At 47.8% G+C, this 24322-nt stretch overlaps 2 protein-coding genes across 4 annotated transcripts in view; one reads left to right on the plus strand and one right to left on the minus strand.

The window, feature by feature from the left end:
- The window catches only part of LOC146059408 (nectin-1-like), a 64548-nt gene that overhangs the window by 24525 nt on the left and 15701 nt on the right, over window positions 1-24322 (plus strand). For 2 of the 3 annotated variants that reach the window (XM_083171610.1, XM_083171609.1), the window contains exon 5: window positions 5701-5852. In XM_083171610.1, coding sequence (XP_083027736.1) covers window positions 5701-5852 — 152 coding nt within the window. Of the gene's footprint in view, window positions 1-4559; window positions 4685-5700; window positions 5853-24322 lie in introns of those variants that run through there. The other variant, XM_083171611.1, reaches the window with a different exon arrangement.
- On the minus strand, window positions 7356-10221 carry LOC146058641 (uncharacterized). Its single transcript, XM_083170914.1, has 2 exons — window positions 8716-10221; window positions 7356-7922 (listed from the first exon to the last, which is right to left on the minus strand). The coding sequence occupies exons 1-2, from the start codon at window positions 9133-9135 to the stop codon at window positions 7356-7358; spliced, it is 987 nt and encodes a 328-aa protein (XP_083027040.1). The 5' UTR covers window positions 9136-10221.

Raw genomic sequence — 24322 nt, forward strand, 5'->3', positions numbered from 1 at the left:
GCACTGACACTAGAGGGAGGAAGGTACAGGTTGGAGACATTCTTCACAGGAAGAGGAGCGGCAGAACACGAGGACATGCACTGACACTAGAGGGAGGAAGGTACAGGTGGGAGACATTCTTCACAGGAAGAGGAGCAGCAGAACACGAGGACATGCACTGACACTAGAGGGAGGAAGGTACAGGTGGGAGACATTCTTCACAGGAAGAGGAGCAGCAGAACACAGGGACACGCACTGACACTAGAGGGAGGAAGGTACAGGTGGGAGACATTAGTCACAGGAAGAGGAGCAACAGAACACGAGGACACGCACTGACACTAGAGGGAGGAAGGTATAGGTGGGAGACATTAGTCACAGGAAGAGGAGCAACAGAACACGAGGACATGCACTGACACTAGGGGGAGGAAGGTACAGGTGGGAGACATTCTTCACAGGAAGAGGAGCAGCAGAACACGAGGACATGCACTGACACTAGGGGGAGGAAGGTACAGGTGGGAGATATTCTTCACAGGAAGAGGAGCAGCAGAACACGAGGACATGCACTGACACTAGGGGGAGGAAGGTACAGGTGGGAGACATTAGTCACAGGAAGAGGAGCAGCAGAACATGGGGACACGCACTGACACTAGAGGGAGGAAGGTATAGGTGGGAGACATTAGTCACAGGAAGAGGAGCAACAGAACACGAGGACATGCACTGACACTAGGGGGAGGAAGGTACAGGTGGGAGACATTCTTCACAGGAAGAGGAGCAGCAGAACACAAGGACATGCACTGACACTAGGGGGAGGAAGGTACAGGTGGGAGACATTAGTCACAGGAAGAGGAGCAACAGAACACGAGGACATGCACTGACACTAGAGGGCGGAAGATTCAGGGGAAATGTGAGGAAGAATTACTTCACAGAGTAGTAGATAAGTGGAATAGCCTCCCATCAGAGGTGGTAGAGGCAAATACAATAATACAATTTATACATGCTTGGGATAGGCATATTGATATCCTTACAAAGAAATAAGGATCAAATCTGGTTTGAGGTAACATATTTATAAAAGGGGCAGACTAGATGGGCCAAGTGGTTCTTATCTGCCGTCACATTCTATGTTTCTATGCTGCAGACAGTGTAAATGTCGACCACGCTTAGTGGAACGCATTTAGTTAGATACCTAAAGATGGCCAACAACATCTAGATCAACAGTAACCAAAATTAGACGCAAGCGTTAGGTCGTGGGTGTTGGGGTCCCTGAGAGATGACACGGTCTGACAACTACTGTATTTGCTGGCGTATAAGATTACTTTTTTCCCCTGAAAAACATGCCTCCAAGTAGGAGGGTTGTCTTATACGCCAGGTGCACTTCAGTTGGGATAGACATAGCTGCCCATAAATGTTTGGGGGGGGTCGTCTTATACGCCGGCAAATACGGTACCTTTAAAGTTCAGTCAGAGGTTCTGTGATTGACAGCCAGTTTGGTTAAACTCAGCAGACCTTTCTGATCTGAAGTTTATTATTTAATGTTCTCATAATTCTACCCAAAACCGCAGAACGCAGTCCACGTCAGTGCTCATTAAAATATTTCACACCAATATTAATAAGCAAGCAGCAATTGTTCCATCTCCTTCTAGTTCCCACAACATTAGATGTCCTCCATCACGTTCCATAACACTATGTACAGATTGCAGGAATAATATCTGGTTTGTGTATGCCTTCTGGCCTTCGCACATCGTACTGCTGGCCTCGGGAACAATGGAGGGGATGCAGTTTAAATCCCGGCGGTCGGGATCCCGGCGTTGAAAATCCCGAACGCCGAAATCCCGACACTTTCTCCCCCCGTGGGTGTCCACGACACCCTCGGAGGGAGAATAAATGAGTGTGCCGAGCGTAGGGATTTCGGGATTTCGGCGTTCGGGATTCCGGCGTCGGGATTTTGAACGCCAGGATCCCGACCACCTGCTTTTCATGCCGAATCCCAATGGAGGAGCTGGTAGATTCTCAGGCACGCTGAAATAGACTCTATTCTGCTACAAGCATTGTATGGATTATAGGGGGATGTTTTAACATCCGCTGCCCTGTATCACCCCCCTTCGCTGGCCACCGCATTCTTAATGATCGCATATGCTCTAACATATGCAATAATTAACGCAAGGGACAGCTCTTGCGATGAGAGCTGTCCCTTGCGATGCAGCTCCGGCGCTGGACTTCCGGGTATGAGACCGGGAGTCCATCTGCGCAAGCGCAGAGCGGCGGGGATGGCAGGGGGCATGCTGGGAGCGATCCGTGACGGAACCCTTTACACAGCGCTGCGGTAAGAAGCCCATAGGCTTCTGCAGGGGATCGCCAGCTTTTGCTGACGATTCTCTCCACAGCGCTGACACTGCGAAGGGGGTTAGAGAATCCAGAAATGCAGTAAAAACCCTGATAATGGGCATCCTAGTGATACATTAATGCTAGAAATGAATATACATAATGTGTGTGTATATAAAGGTGAGAATCATATCTATACTCTATCACCTATCACCGGATAGTCATGAATTTTTCACTTTTTTTTTTTGGCTTAAGACCGACTTTACCATCCAAGTGGACATAGGGGGCCAAATGTAATAGGGTGAGAGTTTCAGAAAGTGAGAGATTTTGGGTGAGTTTTCCCATGTTTTTTAAAGCAGCAATCAATTACATGGCAAAATCAACCTGGTTTTGCCGTGTAATTGATTGCTGCTTTTAAAAAAAGGGGGAAACTCTCCCAAAATCTCTCACTTTCTGAAACTCTCACCCTATTACATTTGGCCCAGGGTTAGAGTAGTGTGCCGAACTTAGCAATGTACCCTGCCCGAAGCATTGGCGAGCGTACACAGTACACTTATTTTGTGTCCATAATAACCTATGTCAACTCAAACACAAAAAAAAAAGTGAAAAACTCATGTCCACCTTGTATTTGTCGATCACGATCCCATCGACCTAACGCTGGCGTCTGAGTTTTGTAACTGTCGCTCCAGACGCTGTTGACTACGTCTAGCTGGACGGGTTCGAGTAAGCGCGGTCGAGCATAACCTGGATTATTTTGACACCGTTGACATTACGCCGTTGACATTTTCACCATCAACAGCATATTACATAGTTGAGCATTTTGCCATTCTCAGGGCCACGGGGATCACGGGGGTGTAAACGGTTTAAAGGCTCATCTGTAAAATTTAAAGATGAGCGAGTAATGGGGCCTACACATGGGGAGAGGAACGCTCTGAATTCGCAGCCTTGCGAATGAACCAGAATAACCCCCATAGTCCGGCTACTTTTGGCAGGAGCCTGAACTCAGCATCTGCCGGGGGATAATTGCAATTCTTCCTGACACCGGTGTGATAATCTGCTGTGTAAGAGATTAATGATGCGAGGGCTGCGGTGGGACTGAGAACACCCATGTGTGCCCAAATTGTAACAGTCCCTTGTTACACACTAAGGCAGGCATGTCCAACGTTGGCCCTCCAGATGTTGTGAAACTACACATCCCAGCATGCTTTGCCACAGTTTTGCTATCAGAGAATGCTAAAACTATTGCAAAGCATGCTGGGATGTGTAGTTTCACAACATCCGGAGGGCCAATGTTGGACATGCCTGCACTAAGGGGTACATTTACTAAACCTTCTAAAAATGAAAAGGAGGTGATGTTGCCCATGGCAACCAATCCAATTCGGTCTATGATTTTCTAGGATGCAATAGAGAAATGATAGACCAATTCCAATTGTTAAACTCTATCTTATAGGACGCATAAGGAGCTTCTGCTGATTAAAATATTTGGCACGTCTATATTCTGTGTGTCGCCGCCACTGTATCTGCATATGAAATGGTGCATTACAATGTTTTCCAGGAAAGCACTGTAACACTCCATATCTTAAACAGATACAGCTGAAGTCACACACAGAATGTAGGCACGCTGTATATCATTGTGCAAATAAGACTCATTTTAACAGAAGTATGGAAAAAAGACCCCCGCATAACTGTGAGTTGTAATTATAAAATGTATGTCAGAGGTGTATCAGACCCCATAGGCAACAAACCCCTTTACCCCTCTGTAAAAACAAACATACTGTAGGCTGGCTAATGTCTGGTTCTGCTGCGATAGTTTGGGATTTCTTCAGTTATGTTTAAGGCTCTGTGTCATCTGACTGTATAATTGTCTATAATTATACATTATAATTATGCAGCCATGCATAATTATAGTGTCTGTTAATGGAAAGGGGGGGGGGGGGGGGGGGACTATTCAATAGGTGCTTCTCCTCCAGTGTGGTTGCTGTGCCCTCTGCAGTGGTTTGGGAACTCTCCCAGCTGTTCATTCTTGTTTTCACTAAAGTAATATTCTCCAAGAAGTACAGGGAACGACCGCTTTACAATGGTTCCGGAGTAATCCCGGTGTCTAGATAGGCAGTCAAAAGGTGGATAGTCCACAGTGACAAAGGGTTGGCAGAAGTGTGCAAGAAATGCATGTCAATGCAACCAAAGCTATGTTGACATTTTGATTGTGTCCGCCTATTGTCAATGTCAACCTTTTTGGTGTCCATCTACTGTCTCTCTAGATACCGTCAACCTAGAATCCGGATACCCTTTGGAAGCATGGTGCTGGGGCTGTTTTACAACAAATGGGAACAATCTGCTGAATTATGGGCCCAAATTCAGAGTATATTCACTGGCTAGTGAGCAGGTAAATGGTGCCTCGCAGAATATCGACCCCTTTGCCGCAGTCAGGGGCGTACTATGAGTGACAGGTTATGGTAATGCAGCCGCCGGTTCCCACGCTCCCCTAGGGAACGGCTTTATTTAATCATCCCAAAATAAACGTTGAAACTGCATTAAGAAACCGCCTGGAAACCAGCATAACTACTGAAGCGATCAAAGGGCGGGTGGGGGTGTAAATGTCTCCCTGTAATTCTGTCTCTGTAGTTTATGACTGGATCATTTGCAGAATGTAATTATCTACAATATATGACATGTTCAGAAGTGACTTCTACGTGGTTCTTTCTGATTTTCGATTCGATTTTGCTTATAGAAGCAAAATTAAATCGAATCCTAAACGAAATCGAATGGTTTTTGTGTCACTTTCGATCTGCATTCGATTCGATGCGCGCTCCCGTTTTCACAAAATCGAACAGAAAAATGTACTGTGCAGCCAAGGAAATATCGAATTCGATCTAGTAAATCAAATGTGTACAATGTACCATGAATGTATATCGAATTTGATATCTAATGCAAAAGTACAGATCTAATGCCAAATCGAATGCAAAGATCTAATGCCAGATCTAATAGAAAATCTAATCTAACATCGAATCAAACGCAAATCGATGTGTGTGTACGGGCTTTCAGTCCGTGCGTCTCATTGACCTTTAACGAGCCCGTAGGCAGGTGTGTATATTGCGTCGGCTGTACAGCACAGCCAATGGCCAAAATATCTTAAGATGTATTTGGACATCCGGCTGCTGTGCGTGCGAGTGTCCCGCCGGCCACCTGTACACTTGTTGCTGGGGGAGGGGAACCTCATGGATGGGTGGGAAAATTCTAATTTCACCCATATAATTTGTTACTCATTTTGAAAAGCAGATGAACCAATAAGATTCTAGCCGTCAATAGAACACGTGGCTTCATACACGTAGTCATGTAACGTGTAAGCGTAATAGCTGCTTCCGATAGAGGTGCTAACGCTTTGCTTTATTTGTATAACAGGGGGAATAAATCCATTTTGACGGACAGCGTCCTAGTAACATCGGGGACCTTGCATTTATCCAAGGCGGAGGATATGGAAATAAATGGATTGTACACCTGTGAGGCCGCAAATATTGTGGGCGTAAACCTGGGATCTGTCTATGTGCACAGAGGTAAGTGCCGACACACTTTGTGGATTTAGATATTTACAGTTTATAGCATTTAACCCTATGAGAGCCAACATCTCTGTGAGAGATGTGTAAAATATCCGCTGTAAATGCGCTCACATTTGTTATATAAATTCAAATATTTTTTTTTTTGGGGGGGGGGGGATTCATGGTTAGAGTGGTGCAAAGAGCCTTCTTCTTCCTGAATGTTACACATCCTCAAGAGTTATACAGTCATGGGTAGACACACAAAAGGTTGACACGGCTTAGGTCAACACCTGAAAAAGGTCGACATGCATTTCTCTTTCAATGGTCCTGGTGACACAGCTCACATTGGGATGTAGGAGGGTCCTAATGGGTGTCGACCTTTGGTGGATCGACCCAGTGACCCCATACCTACCAGAGAACCAGCATTGTCTTCGTTCTGCCCTTAATAGGGGACGATTAATAGGGGACGATTTTTAGGCACTTTACAATATCGCACTTCTTAAAAATCCCATTTTTTCTGTGAATTCACATATTTAATGCGATGCGAATTTGCGGCAAAAAAGTGCGATATAGTTCTATATGGTGCGATTTTCAGTCATGATTTTACGAAACTAGGACCGGGTTTTTTTTTTTTACCGCAAATCGCACCCTATAAAATATGCGATTTTCGGAAAAAGACTGAAAACGGCCGTTTTTGCGGAAAAAATTCGCAAAAAATGAAAAATCGCACCCTATTAAATTTCACCCTATATTCTTACAGACTAATGATTAGCAGTGTGATCGGGATTGTGCAGTAATGGTGGTCCCGGTGTTCCCTCCCAATTAAAGATCAGACCTATATATAAGTAACTTCTATGTGTGTCTGTAGATCTGAGGGCTCTGTCATTGCACCAGAGAGAGGGCCTTATTTTGGTTCATTCTTTCTGACAAAATCCTTCTTAGATGGACAAAACCATGTGCACTGCAGGTGGGGCAGATGTAACATGTGCAGAGAGAATTAGATTTGGGTGAGTTATTTTGTATCTGTGCAGGGTAAATACTGGCTGCTTTATTTTTACACTGCAATATAGATCTCACTTTGAAGTAAAACCCCACCCAAATCTAATTATCTCTGCACAAGTAACACCTGCCCCACCTGCAGTGCACATGGTTTTGCCCATCTAAGAAGGATTTTGTCAGAAAGAATGAACCAAAATAAGGACCTTGCTGCACCCCCTCTGCACACACTGCTGTCACTGTGATTGTGGAGCAGGGTGATCTCACTGTGACGGCCGGCACCTCCTCACTGCTGCAGACACCCAGCCGGCTGACTTGCTTACCACGCGTATGTCTGTCCCTAGACACCCTGCTGGATTTTAGACACGAACACCAAATAATATTTTTAAAGTAAAATCTTTTATTAAAAACTTGGCAAACCTTGAAACAGAACAATAAAAACTTTATAATAAATATATTTAAAAAAAAAACTATATAAAGCAAATCAAATTAAATTAAAGTGGCTGGTAATGGAGGGGACTGTCGCTATCCATCACTGCTTGGGAGGGAGCTGGTGTTCCCATGGTTTCCCATGGTTTGATTTTGCTGCCATGGTTGCTCAGAATGATTGTACTGGGGATAGTGGGGATAATCAGCAGGATGGTAAATTTGGTGGTGGTGGTGCGGTACTGGGGCAGGGTTGATCGGTTGTAGTGGCATAGGGGGTTCATTTGTTATCCTGGATTGTCTGTTCACAATGCCAATATGGGCCCGGTACAGGGCGTCGTTGATCAGGCGCTCTGTTTCAGTCCTTGTTTCCAGATCCAGTTTGCGCAGTTTATTTGCAATGTTGCGCCCCACATTGTCCTGCTCATCGTCGTTTATTACCATCACTCGATTGGCAGAATCCAGAATCTGGCGGCTTATGACCTCCAATGACTCTGTGGCCTGCCTTGGCCTTTTACGGCCTCTCCTTGATGCAGCTTCAGGTTGCTGCGTGGCTTGCTGAGTGGTGGTGGTTGTGGGTCTAGGGGTAGAGCAGAGGAGGGGTGAAGGCAGATGTGAGGGCACATCCAGTGTGGGTGGAGACTCCTCTTCCGCAAATAGAGAAGGCTGTAAAATAAAATGTAACAACAAAATCACTAATTTGTTTTGTAAAACCTCTTTAGAATTTTCTACTACCGCCTGTCAAGAGCTAGGCAAGGGGTTGAAAATACATTTGGCATACTTGTACATACCAGGGAAGGCAGGTACATATCAGGGAAGGCAGGTACATAGCAGGGAAGACCAGTACATATCAGGGAAGGCAGGTACACACCAGGGAAGGCAGGTACACATCCCTGATATGTACTGGTCTTCCCTGGTATGTACCTGCCTTCCCTGATATGTACTGGTCTTCCCTGGTATGTACCTGCCTTCCCTGATATGTATCTGCCTTCTGCAGGTACACACCAGGGAAGGCAGGTACATACCATTAAAAACCAGTACATATCAGGGAAGGCAGGTAAACACCAGGGAAGGCAGGTACAAATCCCTGATATGTACTGGTCTTCCCTGGTATGTACCTGCCTTCCCTGGTGTGTATCTGCCTTCTGCAGGTACACACCAGGGAAGGCAGGTACATACCAGGAAAGACCAGTACATATCAGGGAAGGCAGGTAAACACCAGGGAAGGCAGGTACAAATCCCTGATATGTACTGGTCTTCCCTGGTATGTACCTGCCTTCCCTGGTGTGTATCTGCCTTCCGTGGTGTGTACCTGCCTTCCGCAGATACACATACCAGGAAAGGCAGGTACATACCAGGGAAGACCAATACAAGGCAGGTACACACTAGAGAAAGCAGGTACACATAATACATAATTTTCAATAAATATTTCAAGTATGGGTAAAATCGGTGTACTTACTGTGCCAGAGAAGGTTTCCTCAGCAGGTTCAGGGTTCTCAGATGGGGAAGCCTGGCCTGGAGTATAGCTATGACTGTTGATGGAGTCCCTCGGCAGCTCCTGGTCCACTGTAAATGCCAGCAGGCTGTAATACCAAAGCCTGGGCACATAAACCTGGTCCGTACCGGCCCCTGATTTCTTGGATGCCTCTACCTTGTTCAGCTCCTTTTTGAAGACTGTCCTCATGTTGGCAATCCTTTGTCGCACCCATTCTACATTTGCCGTCGGGTAAAAAGGGAGGCAGACCTTCACCAACTCCTCCAGAGCGGCAGCTTTCTTTTGCCTATTTGAGTATTCTCTTGACTTGCTGTTCCATAGAGAAGTCTGGTCTCTGTAGGCCTCTATGAATTCTTTCATGAATTCCACGTTCTTCTCCGCCATTCTCGAAATGTCTGTTCAAAAATAAAACATAATGGACATTACTTTCATGATGCACACAATACATCAATAATACAGCATTTGTCCAAACTGTGGTTGAATACTCACCAAAGAAAAAAGTGAAAGGAACAAATAAATTCTGGTGCTTTAACGTCCACGTATTTCTCCAGAATGACGATTCTTTTGTGTCGCACGCATAAATACCTGTCGCACGCGTGCAGAGAAAACTGTGTGATTGGTTATTAGCGCTCGAATGTCCCGCCCATGCACGTGTACAGTGGCACAAACAACTACAAGGAGCCATGTACTGCTCTCTGACCACTAAAAAAAAAGGGGTACGGGTCAGCCGGCAGGATGACTATATGGACAGATACGGCAAAATGACTGGGTAGTCCAGTCGCTTTCCGCATCTCTATAGCAGCCGGCAGGAAAGTGACTGGGTAGACCAGTCGCTTTCCGCATCTCTATAGCAGCCGGCAGGAAAGTGACTGGGTAGACCAGTCGCTTTCCGCATCTCTATAGCAGCCGGCAGGAAAGTGACTGGGTAGACCAGTCGCTTTCCGCATCTCTATAGCAGCCGGCAGGGTGACTAGGGACAGATACAGCAAACTGACTGGGTAGTCCAGTCGCTTACCGCATCTCTATAGCAGCCGGCAGGGTGACTAGGGACAGATACAGCAAACTGACTGGGTAGTCCAGTCGCTTACCGCATCTCTATAGCAGCCGGCAGGGTGACTAGGGACAGATACGGCAAAGTGACTGGGTAGTGACTTTCCGCATCTTTATAGCAGTTTGCGGTATATGTCCATATGCCCATAAATTCACCTCCCCCCATAAACAAGTGAGGTGGGGGGAGGTGAGTGCTTCTTGTGCTGAACCATAAACATGGGGAGGTGAATGCTTCTTGTGTTGTACCATAAACATGGGGGCGGGGAGGTGAATGCTAGGAGAGATCCTGTAGCTATGGAACGCCCACATGGGCGTTCCAGCTTTGGCAGTATAGTCGCAAGGACGGCAGCATATCGGTCGAACGTGCGTACACACTGCACTTTTGTACCGATATGGGGCCGTCCTGTCGGATGAAAATTAAACAGCAAAGAACCATCGACCGACCAAGTATGGACGATCAAGACAGTTTTTTGCCGTTTATCGGTCGGTAGGCACAGCGTACACACATATACAATTGAACGGCTGTCCGACCCAGAACGGAAGAACGGACCGACGATTGTATATATGTGTACCCAGCTTAAGAAGGATTTTGTCAGAAAGAATGAACCAAAATAAGGCCCAGAGTCTGGTAAGTGGACCTGCACGTGTGTGATGCTACTGTATGTGTCACATAACCCGCAGTGTGTTTGGGGCAGACTAAAGCGTGTTACATGCTAATTACACTTCCCGCATGGACTGGTGACAATCGCTCTAACATCAAACCTACGGAAACCCTCCTACAGAAATCCTGCGTTTGCCCCTGAGGAGGGGGAGGGGGGTGGACAGGCACTCTTGGGAGGTCTGAGATAGACAAAGGGGGTGTATAATGTGTTTTATCTGAATAATTAGCAGAAATACATTGTACAGATCAGGAAAAGCTACAATGTGTACCTGTAGAAATGGGCGATGACCCTAGTTTTAGAAGAGAGAAGAGATGGTAAGCTGTTAGTTCTGTTCTATCTGCTAGTTCTGTTCTATCTGCTGACCCATGTGTGGGCCGACAGCGCTGGTTCCATTGCCTGTTACACACCTGTGATGTAATAAAGGCTCAGGAAAGAAGGAAGAATTCCAGTTTCCAGTAAATTCAAATTGAATTCACAAATCTTGTCTGCCAAGTGTATGGGATTGTACTTATCCAGCATCAGACCAACATCATCCTGGGACAGTGCACATGTATTATCAGCTTTACGGTATACCATCACCATTACACCACCCCAATACCAGCTACCAGTGCGCACACCATACCAGTCTGCACCCTCGTCATTGTGCCAGGGCTAGTGACCCCCACATAGCTGCTTGTGCCAGCATAGCACAGACCCATCGCTCTCTACACACCAGCCAGTCTTCCCAGTGTGCCGCATTAGGTCAAGCACTCGTGATCCACAGTCAATACATGAAAAAAAAGGTCGGTTGACATGCATTAAATCGAGGTGGTCAAAGGGTTGACATGAAAACAGTTAACGTGGGAAAAGTTTGACTTGAGTTTTTCATGTTTTTTTGTGTAACCGACTTGTTCATACTGTTGCTGTATTACTAGCCAGCCTGGGCACCTACAGCCAGCACCAATCTGGGACTCCCCAAAGTACCAGCCAAGGCCCCAAGTTCTAGTTGTGTATAAAAAGATTATATTTCCTATATAAGGTAACATTACAGCAAACCTCCCAACTTCTGGGGCTTGGGAAGCGGGACACTCGTGCAACGGAGCCGCGGCCACACCGGGAAGGGGTGTGGCCTATGGAAAAGGGTCGTGGAGGATTCCTAAGGCCACGCCCACATTTTACATTTTCCACATGCGCACAGCTTCTATTCCCTTCAGGCTGGGGGGGGGGGGGGGGTGTATCTCCCAACTGCCGCCCCCCCCCCCCCCCCCTGCGCCGTGGGAAACTGGTGGCTCCGGGTGGGATTTGGGAACGTCTCCAAAAATCGGGATGTTCCTGTGGAAAGAGGGACCGTCGGGAGGTATGTCACAGGTCATTATGATGAAAAGAAAGGTTTGCTTGGTAATGGTCACACCTATTTTGCCAAATTCACTTGGCACGCAAAGGGTTAAGGTCCATATAAAAGTGCTGAATGTGCATAAATATACCGTTGCATATACAGGTTAATGTTAAGAAGAAAGACGGGAAGTTATGGAAGTGGCCTACATATAAAATGAAACATTTGGTGGTGGTATATTACGTACACAGTGTCTAGGTCACAGTCCCACCGAATACAGGGAAGCCACATATTTCTATCAGCAGAAGCTGCTTGTGATCCCTTTTGCATATAAGCGGCTATTAAATGGACAAAGTTGTCTATAGCATGGCGTGCCTAGAAGGTCTGTTTAATGCGAGCGGAGGCTAGATTTATGTGGACACATCCGTGTCGTCCGGTTTCCAAAAATATTCTGCATCAAAAAACAAGTGTTCCTAATCAGCATTTTTGTAGCACTATTTGTATATATAAATATAGTTCATAAGGGATTTCCTATCCTTTTTATGACGGTGTTTATTCAACTACTATTTTGTCTATTTTTTTTATTTTTATTGTTTTGTTTGTTGGATCCTGCTATAACGTATTTCGGAAGATTTGTGGAACATCAATGTTTTCAAGTGGCCCTTGGTTTGCTCAACATCATGATATTGTTACCAGCTGCCGTCAGCACTTTACCGCAATATCAGGGGGGCAGATGAAAGAAGCAGTGATACGGGAGAAGAGAATGGCACCCAATCAGCACTGAAGTAACGTCTATAAATTTGCATAATATAAAATTATACAGAGCAGCTGATTGGTTGCCATGGGCCACTTCTTTGCCGGCTCACTTCTCCCTTATCATTGCTTCATACATCTACCCCAAAGTTCAATAGCTGCAGCTGGTTTGGGGTTGTCAATACTTCCTCTGGGTGAGGTGCCATGTGACTCATCGGCATCTGTGCAGCTGGTCAGGGTGTATGCGCCCACGTTGTGGCAATCCTCCCACTTCCCTGATTGAAGTCATTGTTCCTTAGTAATGCACAGGTAATAATTTAGATCTCTGCACTTCTTCCCTCCTGTTGAATCCTGCCAACAAGTACTCAGATCAGTGGAGCTGATTCAGCACTGTACACTGAAGCGTTGCACATTTGCACACACGGATGGACGGCAGGAAATGGCTTTCTTGCTGCGTTTGCATAGAGTCACAGACAGGCCATAGAAACAGCTGGTCTGCGCACGTTTGCATCCACAGCAGTCATGTTGGATACTACAGTATATCATTTATATCCCATGTACTAAATAGACTGTTATTCATCGTACTTTACTTTAAAACAACACCTTTTTGACACATGATACACTGCTCATTATACATTTATGAAAAGACCTAGACCGAAGTATACACCGACCTATCAGACACAAGGGCATTGTGTGCTGCATCCAACCCCTAGGCTTAGTTACTACAGGGAGAACAGCCCTGAGATTCAGATGCACTGCCCGCATACAGATAATAAATAACTCGGTGCGCAGGTAACCACCTCATCCCTCTAATGATATGTAACTGGCACTACATGGGACAGGATGTCTAACTGGCACTACATGGGACAGGATGTCTAACTGGCACTACATGGGACATGTCTAACTGGCACTACATGGGACATGTCTAACTGGCACTTCATGGGTCATGATGTGTAACTGGCACTACTAAGGTCATGATGTGTAACTGGCACTTCTGGGGACATGATGTGTAACTGGCACTACTGGGGACATGATGTGTAACTGGCACTACTGGGGACATGATATGTAACTGGCACTACTGGGGACATGATGTCTAACTGGCACTACTGAGGACATGATATGTAACTGGCACTACTAAGGTCATGATGTGTAACTGGCACTACAGGGGACATGATGTGTAACTGGCACTACATTGGACATGATGTCTAACTGGCACTACATGGGACATGATGTCTAACTGGCACTACATGGGACATGATGTCTAACTGGCACTACATGGGACATGATGTCTAACTGGCACTACAGGGGACATGATGTGTCACTGGCACTACAGGGGACATGATGTGTCACTGGCCCTACTGGGGACATGATGTGTCACTGGCCCTACAGGGGACATGATGTGTCACTGGCCCTACTGGGGACATGATGTGTCACTGGCACTACATGGGACATGATGTCTAACTGGCACTACATGGGACATGATGTCTAACTGGCACTACATGGGACATGATGTCTAACTGGCACTACAGGGGACATGATGTCTAACTGGCACTACAGGGGACATGATGTGTCACTGGCACTACAGGGGACATGATTTGTCACTGGCCCTACTGGGGACATGATGTGTCACTGGCCCTACTGGGGACATGATGTGTAACTGGCACTACATTGGACATGATGTCTAACTGGCACTACATGGGACATGATGTCTAACTGGCACTACAGGGGACATGATGTGTCACTGGCACTACAGGGGACATGATGTGTCACTGGCACTACAGGGGACATGATGTGTCACTGGCCCTACTGGGGACATGATGTGTCACTGGCCCTACAGGGGACATGATGTGTCACTGGCCCTACTGGGGACATGATGTGTCACTGGCACTACATGGGACATGATGTCTAACTGGCACTACATGGGACATGATGTCTAACTGGCACTACATGGGACATGATGTCTAACTGGCACTACAGGGGACATGATGTCTAACTGGCACTACAGGGGACATGATGTGTCACTGGCACTACAGGGGACATGATTTGTCACTGGCCCTACTGGGGACATGATGTGTCACTGGCACTACATGGGACATGATGTCTAACTGGCACTACATGGGACATGATGTCTAACTGGCACTACATGGGACATGATGTCTAACTGGCACTACAGGGGACATGATGTCTAACTGGCACTACAGGGGACATGATGTGTCACTGGCACTACAGGGGACATGATTTGTCACTGGCCCTACTGGGGACATGATGTGTCACTGGCCCTACTGGGGACATGATGTGTAACTGGCACTACATTGGACATGATGTCTAACTGGCACTACATGGGACATGATGTCTAACTGGCACTACAGGGGACATGATGTGTCACTGGCACTACAGGGGACATGATGTGTCACTGGCACTACAGGGGACATGATGTGTCACTGGCACTACAGGGGACATGATGTGTCACTGGCCCTACAGGGGACATGATGTGTCACTGGCCCTACTGGGGACATGATGTGTCACTGGCACTACATGGGACATGATGTGTCACTGGCACTACATGGGACATGATGTGTCACTGGCACTACATGGGACATGATGTCTAACTGGCACTACATGGGACATGATGTCTAACTGGCACTACAGGGGACATGATGTCTAACTGGCACTACAGGGGACATGATGTGTCACTGGCACTACAGGGGACATGATTTGTCACTGGCCCTACTGGGGACATGATGTGTCACTGGCCCTACAGGGGACATGATGTGTCACTGGCCCTACTGGGGACATGATGTGTCACTGGCACTACATGGGACATGATGTGTCACTGGCACTACTGGGGACATGATGTGTAACTGGCACTACTGGGGACATGATGTGTAACTGGCACTAAATATGTGCAAGGACATTATTGCTTAGCATTGACGTTCAGTACCCGAGGTAGTACACAAACTTTGTTTCATGTAGAAATAAAATATATTTGTGTAGCTATTTCATGTGTTTAATGTGTTATATATAATAAATGCAAGATGCCTCATTGAAATATATACAAATATTCCGAAATACAAAATAATTAGTTCCCGAGCATTTTATATGAGGGATACGCAACCTGTATATTGAAAAGGGAAGGAGAAAGATTTCTAGATTGCAGCAGCAGCAGCTGCCCAATCACAGCATGCAAAACATTATAAACGGCTGCAGTCTTCGAAAAAACCAACTGTTGTTGTACCATGAAAAGGATTTCCTGCCGTCTACCACATTCTGGATATGGTGACTCGGCCACTGACTACAGGAGTAACATAGTAGATAAGGTGGAATAAAGACGTTTGTACATCAAGTTCAACCTTTTTAACCAGACTCATTGTACTAAATCCTAGATATAACCCCTCCCCCCCTCCACCCGATTGTACATTTTGATCCTATCATCGACATAACTAATTTTTGGATACGGCCTCTTTTAACCCGCTGATTTCCCCACTAGACCAGAACTTGCGGATTATAGCCCTGAATGTTATTATCCATAAAGTACTTGTCCAATCTGACCTTAAATGTATCTGTCATCACCTCAGCTGGCAGCGAGTTCCGCACCTTTACTAACCTCACCGTAAAGAAACCCATACGTACGCTAGCGTAGGGAAATCGCATTGCATGGGCCGCTTTAGTGCCATGCGATGCTATTTTCCTATGTAATTTATTCACTGCTCTTTTGGTCTCGGCGCATCGCATCTCCCGCAAAATTGCATGTGATTTTATAGGGTGCAATGCCATAACAGTAACAGTACACAGGATGTGATACAGACACTTGCAGTATGCGCAGGTGTAACAGTACACAGGATGGGATACAGAGATACTCTTGCGGTATGCGCAGGTGTAACAGTACACAGGATGGGATACAGAGACACTCTTGCGGTATGCGCAGGTGTAACAGCACACAGGATGGAATACAGGGATATTCTTGCAGTATGCGCAGGTGTAACAGTACACAGGATGAGATACAGAGACACTCTTGCAGTATGCGCTGGTGTAACAGTACACAGGATGGGATACAGAGACACTCTTGCGGTATGCGCAGGTGTAACAGTACACAGGATGGAATACAGAGACACTTGCGGTATGCGCAGGTGTAACAGTACACAGGATGGGATACAGAGACACTCTTGCGGTATGCGCAGGTGTAACAGCACACAGGATGGAATACAGGGATATTCTTGCAGTATGCGCAGGTGTAACAGTACACAGGATGGGATACAGAGACACTCTTGCGGTATGCGCAGGTGTAACAGCACACAGGATGGAATACAGAGACACTCTTGCAGTATGTGCAGGTGTAACAGTACACAGGATGGGATACAGAGACACTCTTGCGGTATGCGCAGGTGTAACAGTACACAGGATGGGATACAGAGACACTCTTGCGGTATGCGCAGGTGTAACAGCACACAGGATGGAATACAGAGACACTCTTGCAGTATGTGCAGGTGTAACAATGCACAGGATGGGATACAGAGACACTCTTCCAGTATGCGCAGGTGTAACAGCACACAGGATGGGATACAGAGACACTCTTGCGGTATGCGCAGGTGTAACAGCACACAGGATGGAATACAGAGACACTCTTGCAGTATGCGCAGGTGTAACAATGCACAGGATGGGATACAGAGACACTCTTGCAGTATGCGAAGGTGTAACAGCACACAGGATGGGATACAGAGACACTCTTGCGGTATGCACAGGTGTAACAACACACAGGATGGAATACAGAGACACTCTTGCAGTATGCGCAAGTGTAACAATGCACAGGATGGGATACAAAGACACTCTTGCAGTATGCGCAGGTGTAACAGCACACAGGATGGGATACAGAGACACTCTTGCGGTATGCGCAGGTGTAACAGCGCACAGGATGGAATACAGAGACACTCTTGCAGTATGCGCAGGTGTAACAGCACGCAGGATGGGATACAGAGATACTCTTGCAGTATGCGCTGGTCTAACAGTACACAGGATGAGATACAGAGACACTCTTGCAGTATGCGCTGGTGTAACAGTACACAGGATGGGATACAGAGACACTCTTGCGGTATGCGCAGGTGTAATAGTACACAGGATGGGATACAGAGACACTCTTGCAGTATGCGCTGGTGTAACAGTACACAGGATGGGATACAGAGATACTCTTGCGGTATGCGCAGGTGTAACAGTACACAGGATGGGATACAGAGACACTCTTGCAGTATGCGCTGGTGTAACAGCACACAGGATGGGATACAGAGACACTCTTGCGGTATGCACAGGTGTAACAGCACACAGGATGGAATACAGAGATACTCTTGCAGTATGTGCAGGTGTAACAATGCACAGGATGGGATACAGAGACACTCTTGCGGTATGCGCAGGTGTAACAGCACCCAGGATGGGATACAGAGACACTCTTGCAGTATGCGCAGGTGTAACAGTACACAGGATGGAATACAGAGATACTCTTGCAGTATTCGCAGGTGTAACAATACACAGGATGGGATACAGAGACACTCTTGCAGTATGCGCAGGTGTAACAGCACACAGGATGGGATACAGAGACACTCTTGCGGTATGCGCAGGTGTAACAGCACACAGGATGGAATACAGAGATACTCTTGCAGTATGTGCAGGTGTAACAATACACAGGATGGGATACAGAGACACTCTTGCAGTATGCGCAGGTGTAACAGTACACAGGATGAGATACAGTCACACTGTTGTAGTATGCGCAGGTGTAACAATACACAGGATGGGATACAGAGACACTCTTGCAGTATGCGCAGGTGTAACAGTACACAGGATGGGATACAGAGACACTCTTGCGGTATGCACAGGTGTAACAGCACGCAGGATGGGATACAGAGATACTCTTGCAGTATGCGCTGGTGTAACAGTACACAGGATGAGATACAGAGACACTCTTGCAGTATGCGCTGGTGTAACAGTACACAGGATGGGATACAGAGACACTCTTGCGGTATGCGCAGGTGTAACAGTACACAGGATGGGATACAGAGACACTCTTGCAGTATGCGCTGGTGTAACAGTACACAGGATGGGATACAGAGATACTCTTGCGGTATGCGCAGGTGTAACAGTACACAGGATGGGATACATAGACACTCTTGCGGTATGCGCAGGTGAAACAGCACCCAGGATGGAATACAGAGACACTCTTGCAGTATGCGCAGGTGTAACAGCACGCAGGATGGGATACAGAGATACTCTTGCAGTATGCGCTGGTGTAACAGTACACAGGATGAGATACAGAGACACTCTTGCAGTATGCGCTGGTGTAACAGTACACAGGATGGGATACAGAGACACTCTTGCGGTATGCGCAGGTGTAACAGTACACAGGATGGGATACAGAGACACTCTTGCAGTATGCGCTGGTGTAACAGTACACAAGATGGGATACAGAGATACTCTTGCGGTATGCACAGGTGTAACAGTACACAGGATGGGATACAGAGACACTCTTGCTGTATGCGCAGGTGTAACAGCACACAGGATGGAATACAGAGACACTCTTGCAGTATGCGCAGGTGTAACAGCACGCAGGATGGGATACAGAGATACTCTTGCAGTATGCGCTGGTGTAACAGTACACAGGATGGGATACAGAGACACTCTTGCAGTATTCGCAGGTTAACAATACACAGGATGGGATACAGAGACACTCTTGCAGTATGCGCAGGTGTAACAGCACGCAGGATGGGATACAGAGACACTCTTGCAGTATGCGCAGGTGTAAAAGTACACAGGATGGAATACAGAGATACTCTTGCAGTATTCGCAGGTGTAACAATACACAGGATGGGATACAGAGACACTCTTGCAGTATGCGCAGGTGTAACAATGCACAGGATGGGATACAGAGACACTCTTGCAGTATGCGCAGGTGTAACAATACACAGGATGGGATACAGAGACACTCTTGCAGTATGCGCAGGTGTAACAGTACACAGGATGGGATTCAGAGACACTGTTGCAGTATGTGCAGGTGTAAGAGTACACAGGATGGGATTCAGAGAAACTCTTGCAGTATGCGCTGGTATAACAGCACACAGGATGGAATACAGGGATATTCTTGCAGTATGCACAGGTGTAACAGTACAAAGGATGGGATACAGAGACACTCTTGCGGTATGCGCAGGTGTAACAGTACACATGATGGAATACAGACACTCTTGCGGTACGCGCAGGTGTAACAGTACACAGGATGGAATAAAGAGATACTCTTGCAAAATAGACAAGTGCAATACACAGGATGGAAAACACCAGGAACTTTGCTGATAGCCAGGAACACATGACTGGGACACAGGATACCAGACCATCAGCACAGACCGGGATCAGTTAACAAGACTCTATAACCGTCATTGAGTCAGGTCAGGCTGAGTGATATAGGGAGCAACTCCCAATGAGAACCATCAGAAAGGACAAGTCCCCTAATCACTGCAGGTGGACAGCCAGGCACACAGGCCGAGTGCTGATGGCCTTATTATGTGACAGGTGCACCCCCCACCCCGCTGGATGAGTGGGTGTGCCCGTAGCCCCCCTCTTGCTGGAGCAGCGGTGGAACACCACCCCCCCCCCCTTCAACAGCAGTCCTGCACTCACGCAACCCCCCCCCCTCCATCAGCGAGTCTGCACACACCCCCCCCCTGGATCAGCAGGTAAGCCTGCACAACCCCCCCCCCCCCCCGGAGCAGTGGGTATTCCCGCCCTACCCCAGAGTGGCGGGTCTGCACGACCTTCCCCCCCCCCCCCCCGGGTTGAGCGGGTCTGCCCGCACCCACCCCCCTCTCTGGAGCACCCCCACCCCATCATAAACACGCGCCCCCCCCCCCCAACACCCGCAAACACCCCCCCCCCCACCTGACATCATTCCCCCACCCAGCATCATTCGCCACCACCCCCCCCTCATCACCTAACAGCACCCCCACCCTCCTTGAACTGTGTGCGTCGCCTCATGACGTCACACAGAAGCCCCTCCGTCCGCCGCCATCAACACCCGCCCCCTCCTCCCGGCATCATCAGCACCCCACCCCCCTCATCAACACCCACACCCCCCCATCACCTGCACCTGCCCCCCCCCCCCCCATCGTCAAGACCTGTGGGCCGATAAACCTCCCCCCCCCAACATCACCACCCGTCAAGAAATTATCGGGACCAATCTTGATGGAAAATTTCTCTGCTCCGACTGCAAGAACATCCTGCGCAGACCGTTTCAGGCCCAGTGTGGACATAGGTGCTGCACGCACTGCCTTAGGAAGATCATCAGGTGAGTGACAAAAACCATCTGCCGGGGCCTCATGCACCTCCTCTTTGGAGAGGGCACTGCAGACCAGTCCATTTTACTTTTGCGCTTGATCAGACTCTCCCTCTGCTGTGTAACTACAAATACCAGCATGCCCTAATAGCAAACCCAAAATGGTGGGAAGGCATGCTTGGATATGTAGTTCCACAGCAGCTGGACAGTAGCAGGTTGTGTACCCCTGAGCTAGATGAGTGCACGGCTTTGTTTTGGGATCCAGGTGATACAATAGGTCGACAGTCAATAGGTTGAGACTGTACAGTCGGCATAGGTAAAACACAATCACTAGACTGGGACTGGGAACGGCACAGTGCGCCAGCACAGCAGAGGGTGGAACCTGGCCCAAAACCTGTCAAGAACAGCGGTACACTGGGGGTCAACATTTACAAAAAAAAAAAAGACCCCTCAAGACCCTATGCACTATACACTCCCACTCCAGGTCACAGAAGCTTTTTTACAGTGTGGGCGTACCCCTCCCGCCATCATCAAAAACTGCCCCCCGGCCCGTGACCTGCGTGCTTCACCTCATGACGTCACACAGCAGCCCCACCCCATCATCAACACCCGCACCCCCCACTGACTTCATCCCCCCACCCGGCATCATCAACACCAGCCCCCCCCCAACATCAGCACCCTACCCCTATCGTCATCACCCGCTGCCCGCACCCCCTCCCCCCCAAATCACCACCCGCACCCTCTACCATTAACAAGAGGATCTGTGGGTTCACCTGTGTGCATTGCGTCATGCCGGCATACAACAGCCCACCAGTCATCATCAACACCCCCCTCCCAGCATCATCAACACCCGCAACACCCCCCCCCCCCCCGCCCCATAATCACCATCTGCAGCCTCTGGCCATTAACAATGGGTTCTGTGCCCCTTCCTATGGGGGCATTGCGGGTTGAACTGTGTGCGTCGCCTCATGACGTCAAACACACCAGCCACGGAACCTCATGCACTGAGGAGCTGTCAGCCGGCACATGCGCTCAGACCAGCAGCATCTACTGGGAGCCAAGGTGATTTCCATGTGCACCCGCATGTCATCATCACCACCCTCACCCCCCCCTCTTCACCACCCGCACACCCCCCCATCATCAGCACCTGCATCGCCACCCGCACCCCCCCCCCTCATCAACACCCGCACCGGACGGCAGCATCAGCACCTCACTCCGCCACCCGGACCATCTCCATGCGCAGCAAACACCCCCCCCGGCCCGGTACCATCTCCAACCCCACTCCCGCCAGCATCTCCGCCCGCACCCCCTCCAGCCATCATCTCCGTCTGCACCACCTCCCTATATCTCCTGCCAGCATCTCGGTGGCCCACACAACCCCCCATCTCCCTACAGCATCTCCCCCTGCACCATGTTCCCGCTCCCCCACCGGTCACCAGCATATGCAAGTCCGCACTTCCTTTAATCTTAAGCCACCACAACCAACCCACACCCACCAATCCCCGGTACAATTACAATTACCGCCACCCCCACCTGGCAGATTCTTCCTCCGCTCCCCCCTCCCATCTCCTTGCAGCATCTCTGTCCCCTCCCCCTGCTGGCAGCATCTCAGCCCACACCGCCAGTATCTATGCCTGTACCCCCCCTCGCCCTGCCACTTCACCACCCCCAAGCACCTTCTGCCCCCCTCGATAGCCCGCTACCCTCACCCTGCGTGCACAGGTTGAGGGGGCGCAGCCCCTTACGCTGGTGTGAAGAGCGCCCGTAGGGCGCGATAAATCACCTAGTGTATTTAATAGTTAAATAGTTAATGATTTAAGTACATTTTTTTAGAGTATCCCACATTTCCTCCGCATTTTTCCCCTCAAAAACTGTTTCCCAAACATTTCTTTTTAGGGCTTCTCTGAATAATTTGAAGTTAGCTTTTCTGAAGTTTAGTATTTTTGCAGATACTTTATGATGTAATTTACTGAAGTTGATTTCCAGTGAAACCATATTGTGGCCACTGTTCCCTAGATGTTCAATTACTTTTGTGTTTGAAACTAAATCTATGTTATTTGTTAATACCAAATCCAATAATGCCTTATTACGAGTTGGAGCTTCTACCGTTTGTGTGATAAACTGGTCTTTAAGTAAGCTTAGGCACCCAGTGCTTCTTGCTGTTTTACAGGTTTCATTTTTCCAATCAATATCAGGTAAATTAAAATCCCCTATAATTAATACCTGACCCTGATCTGATGATTGCTTGATTTGGGTTAAAGGAAGAGACTCGTCCCTTTAGTTTATGTTCGGAGGTCTATAGCATACCCCTATTAAAGTTATATTATTAGGTTTTTTGTTATTGTCGGTTATCTCTGCCATTTAGGTCGACACAAGCATTGGGTCTAGGTCGACAGTCAAAAGGTTGACATGGGGTTTTTCACTGTTTTTTGAGCTGATGTGCCAACAGGCGGTATTTTATGCCCTACCATCCACTAGGGCGTTGTGGTGTGTGGATAATATAGTGTGCCGAGCGCAGTGAGGCACCGTGCCCGATGCATGGCGAGCAATGCAGTGCACTTCAAACTGTGTTCGTGTCGACATTTGGGTGAAAAACTCCATGTCAACTTTTTGACTGTCGACCTAGACCATGTTGACCTAATGCTTGTGTGGACCTAAAGCCATGTCCAGCTAGCACCATGTCGACCTATCCCCATGTCAACCTAATGGTGTCGACCGAATGCTTGTTGACCAACATGCTGTAGACCAAACGATCTCAACCCCTTAGGATCTGCAGACCGGCACATGACACTTTGGCACGCACACAACTGTGATTATTAAAATCATTTTCAAAGCTCGAAATTTTGGCCTGTGTTACTGAACTGTGCTCCCGCTAGCTGGCAGCAATGAAGCAATGCTCCTGGGGTTCCTGCGTAACCAAACAATTGCTCAAATGATTTACTAAAATCTAGTTGGCCAGTTGATGGGGCGGCATGTGTAACCAATGCCAAGTCTTTCCCCGCTTTGGGCAACTGATTGATTGCCACATGGATAAATCATTACGTTATTCTTCTGAAGATCAAATGTCATATAATATCTGAAATAATGCATATACGCTTATAAACCGTATATTGTGCATGATGGATACGGATCACAGGGGCTCAGTATGATTTCCCGACAGCCAAAATACCGTCAGTCATAATCCCGAAACAACCACTGGCTGATGGTCAAAATACCGTCAAGATCGAAATGCCGACGTTTAAAATGTCAACAGGTCAAAAAATAGACATGTTTTTATTTTATTGGGTGTCTAGGTCAACATGGATACTGGTCAGTGTACCAGGTCCCCTCACATGGCGCGCTGCGCTTGGCGCACCATTATAATCTTGCCCACTTGGATCGTGGAGTAAGAACAGGTCCGTTTCAAAGCAAAAATCATTTAAAAAAACGCATGTCGACTTTTTGACCTGGCAACATTTTAAAATGTCGGTATTTTGACCGTGTCAGCATTTT

Source organism: Crinia signifera, chromosome 2, assembly GCF_055691185.1.
Source record: "Crinia signifera chromosome 2, ASM5569118v1, whole genome shotgun sequence".
NCBI classification, from domain to species: Eukaryota; Metazoa; Chordata; class Amphibia; order Anura; family Myobatrachidae; genus Crinia; species Crinia signifera.

What these genes read in the sequence shown, in the direction of transcription:
- LOC146058641 (XM_083170914.1), bottom strand. Translation starts at nt 9,135, where the DNA reads ATGGCGGAGAAGAACGTGGAATTCATGAAAGAATTCATAGAGGCCTAC. An exon ending in AGGAAACCTTCTCTGGCACA is followed by an intron (nt 7,923 to 8,715) that starts GTAAGTACACCG and finishes TTTATTTTACAG; the next exon opens with CCTTCTCTATTTGCGGAAGA.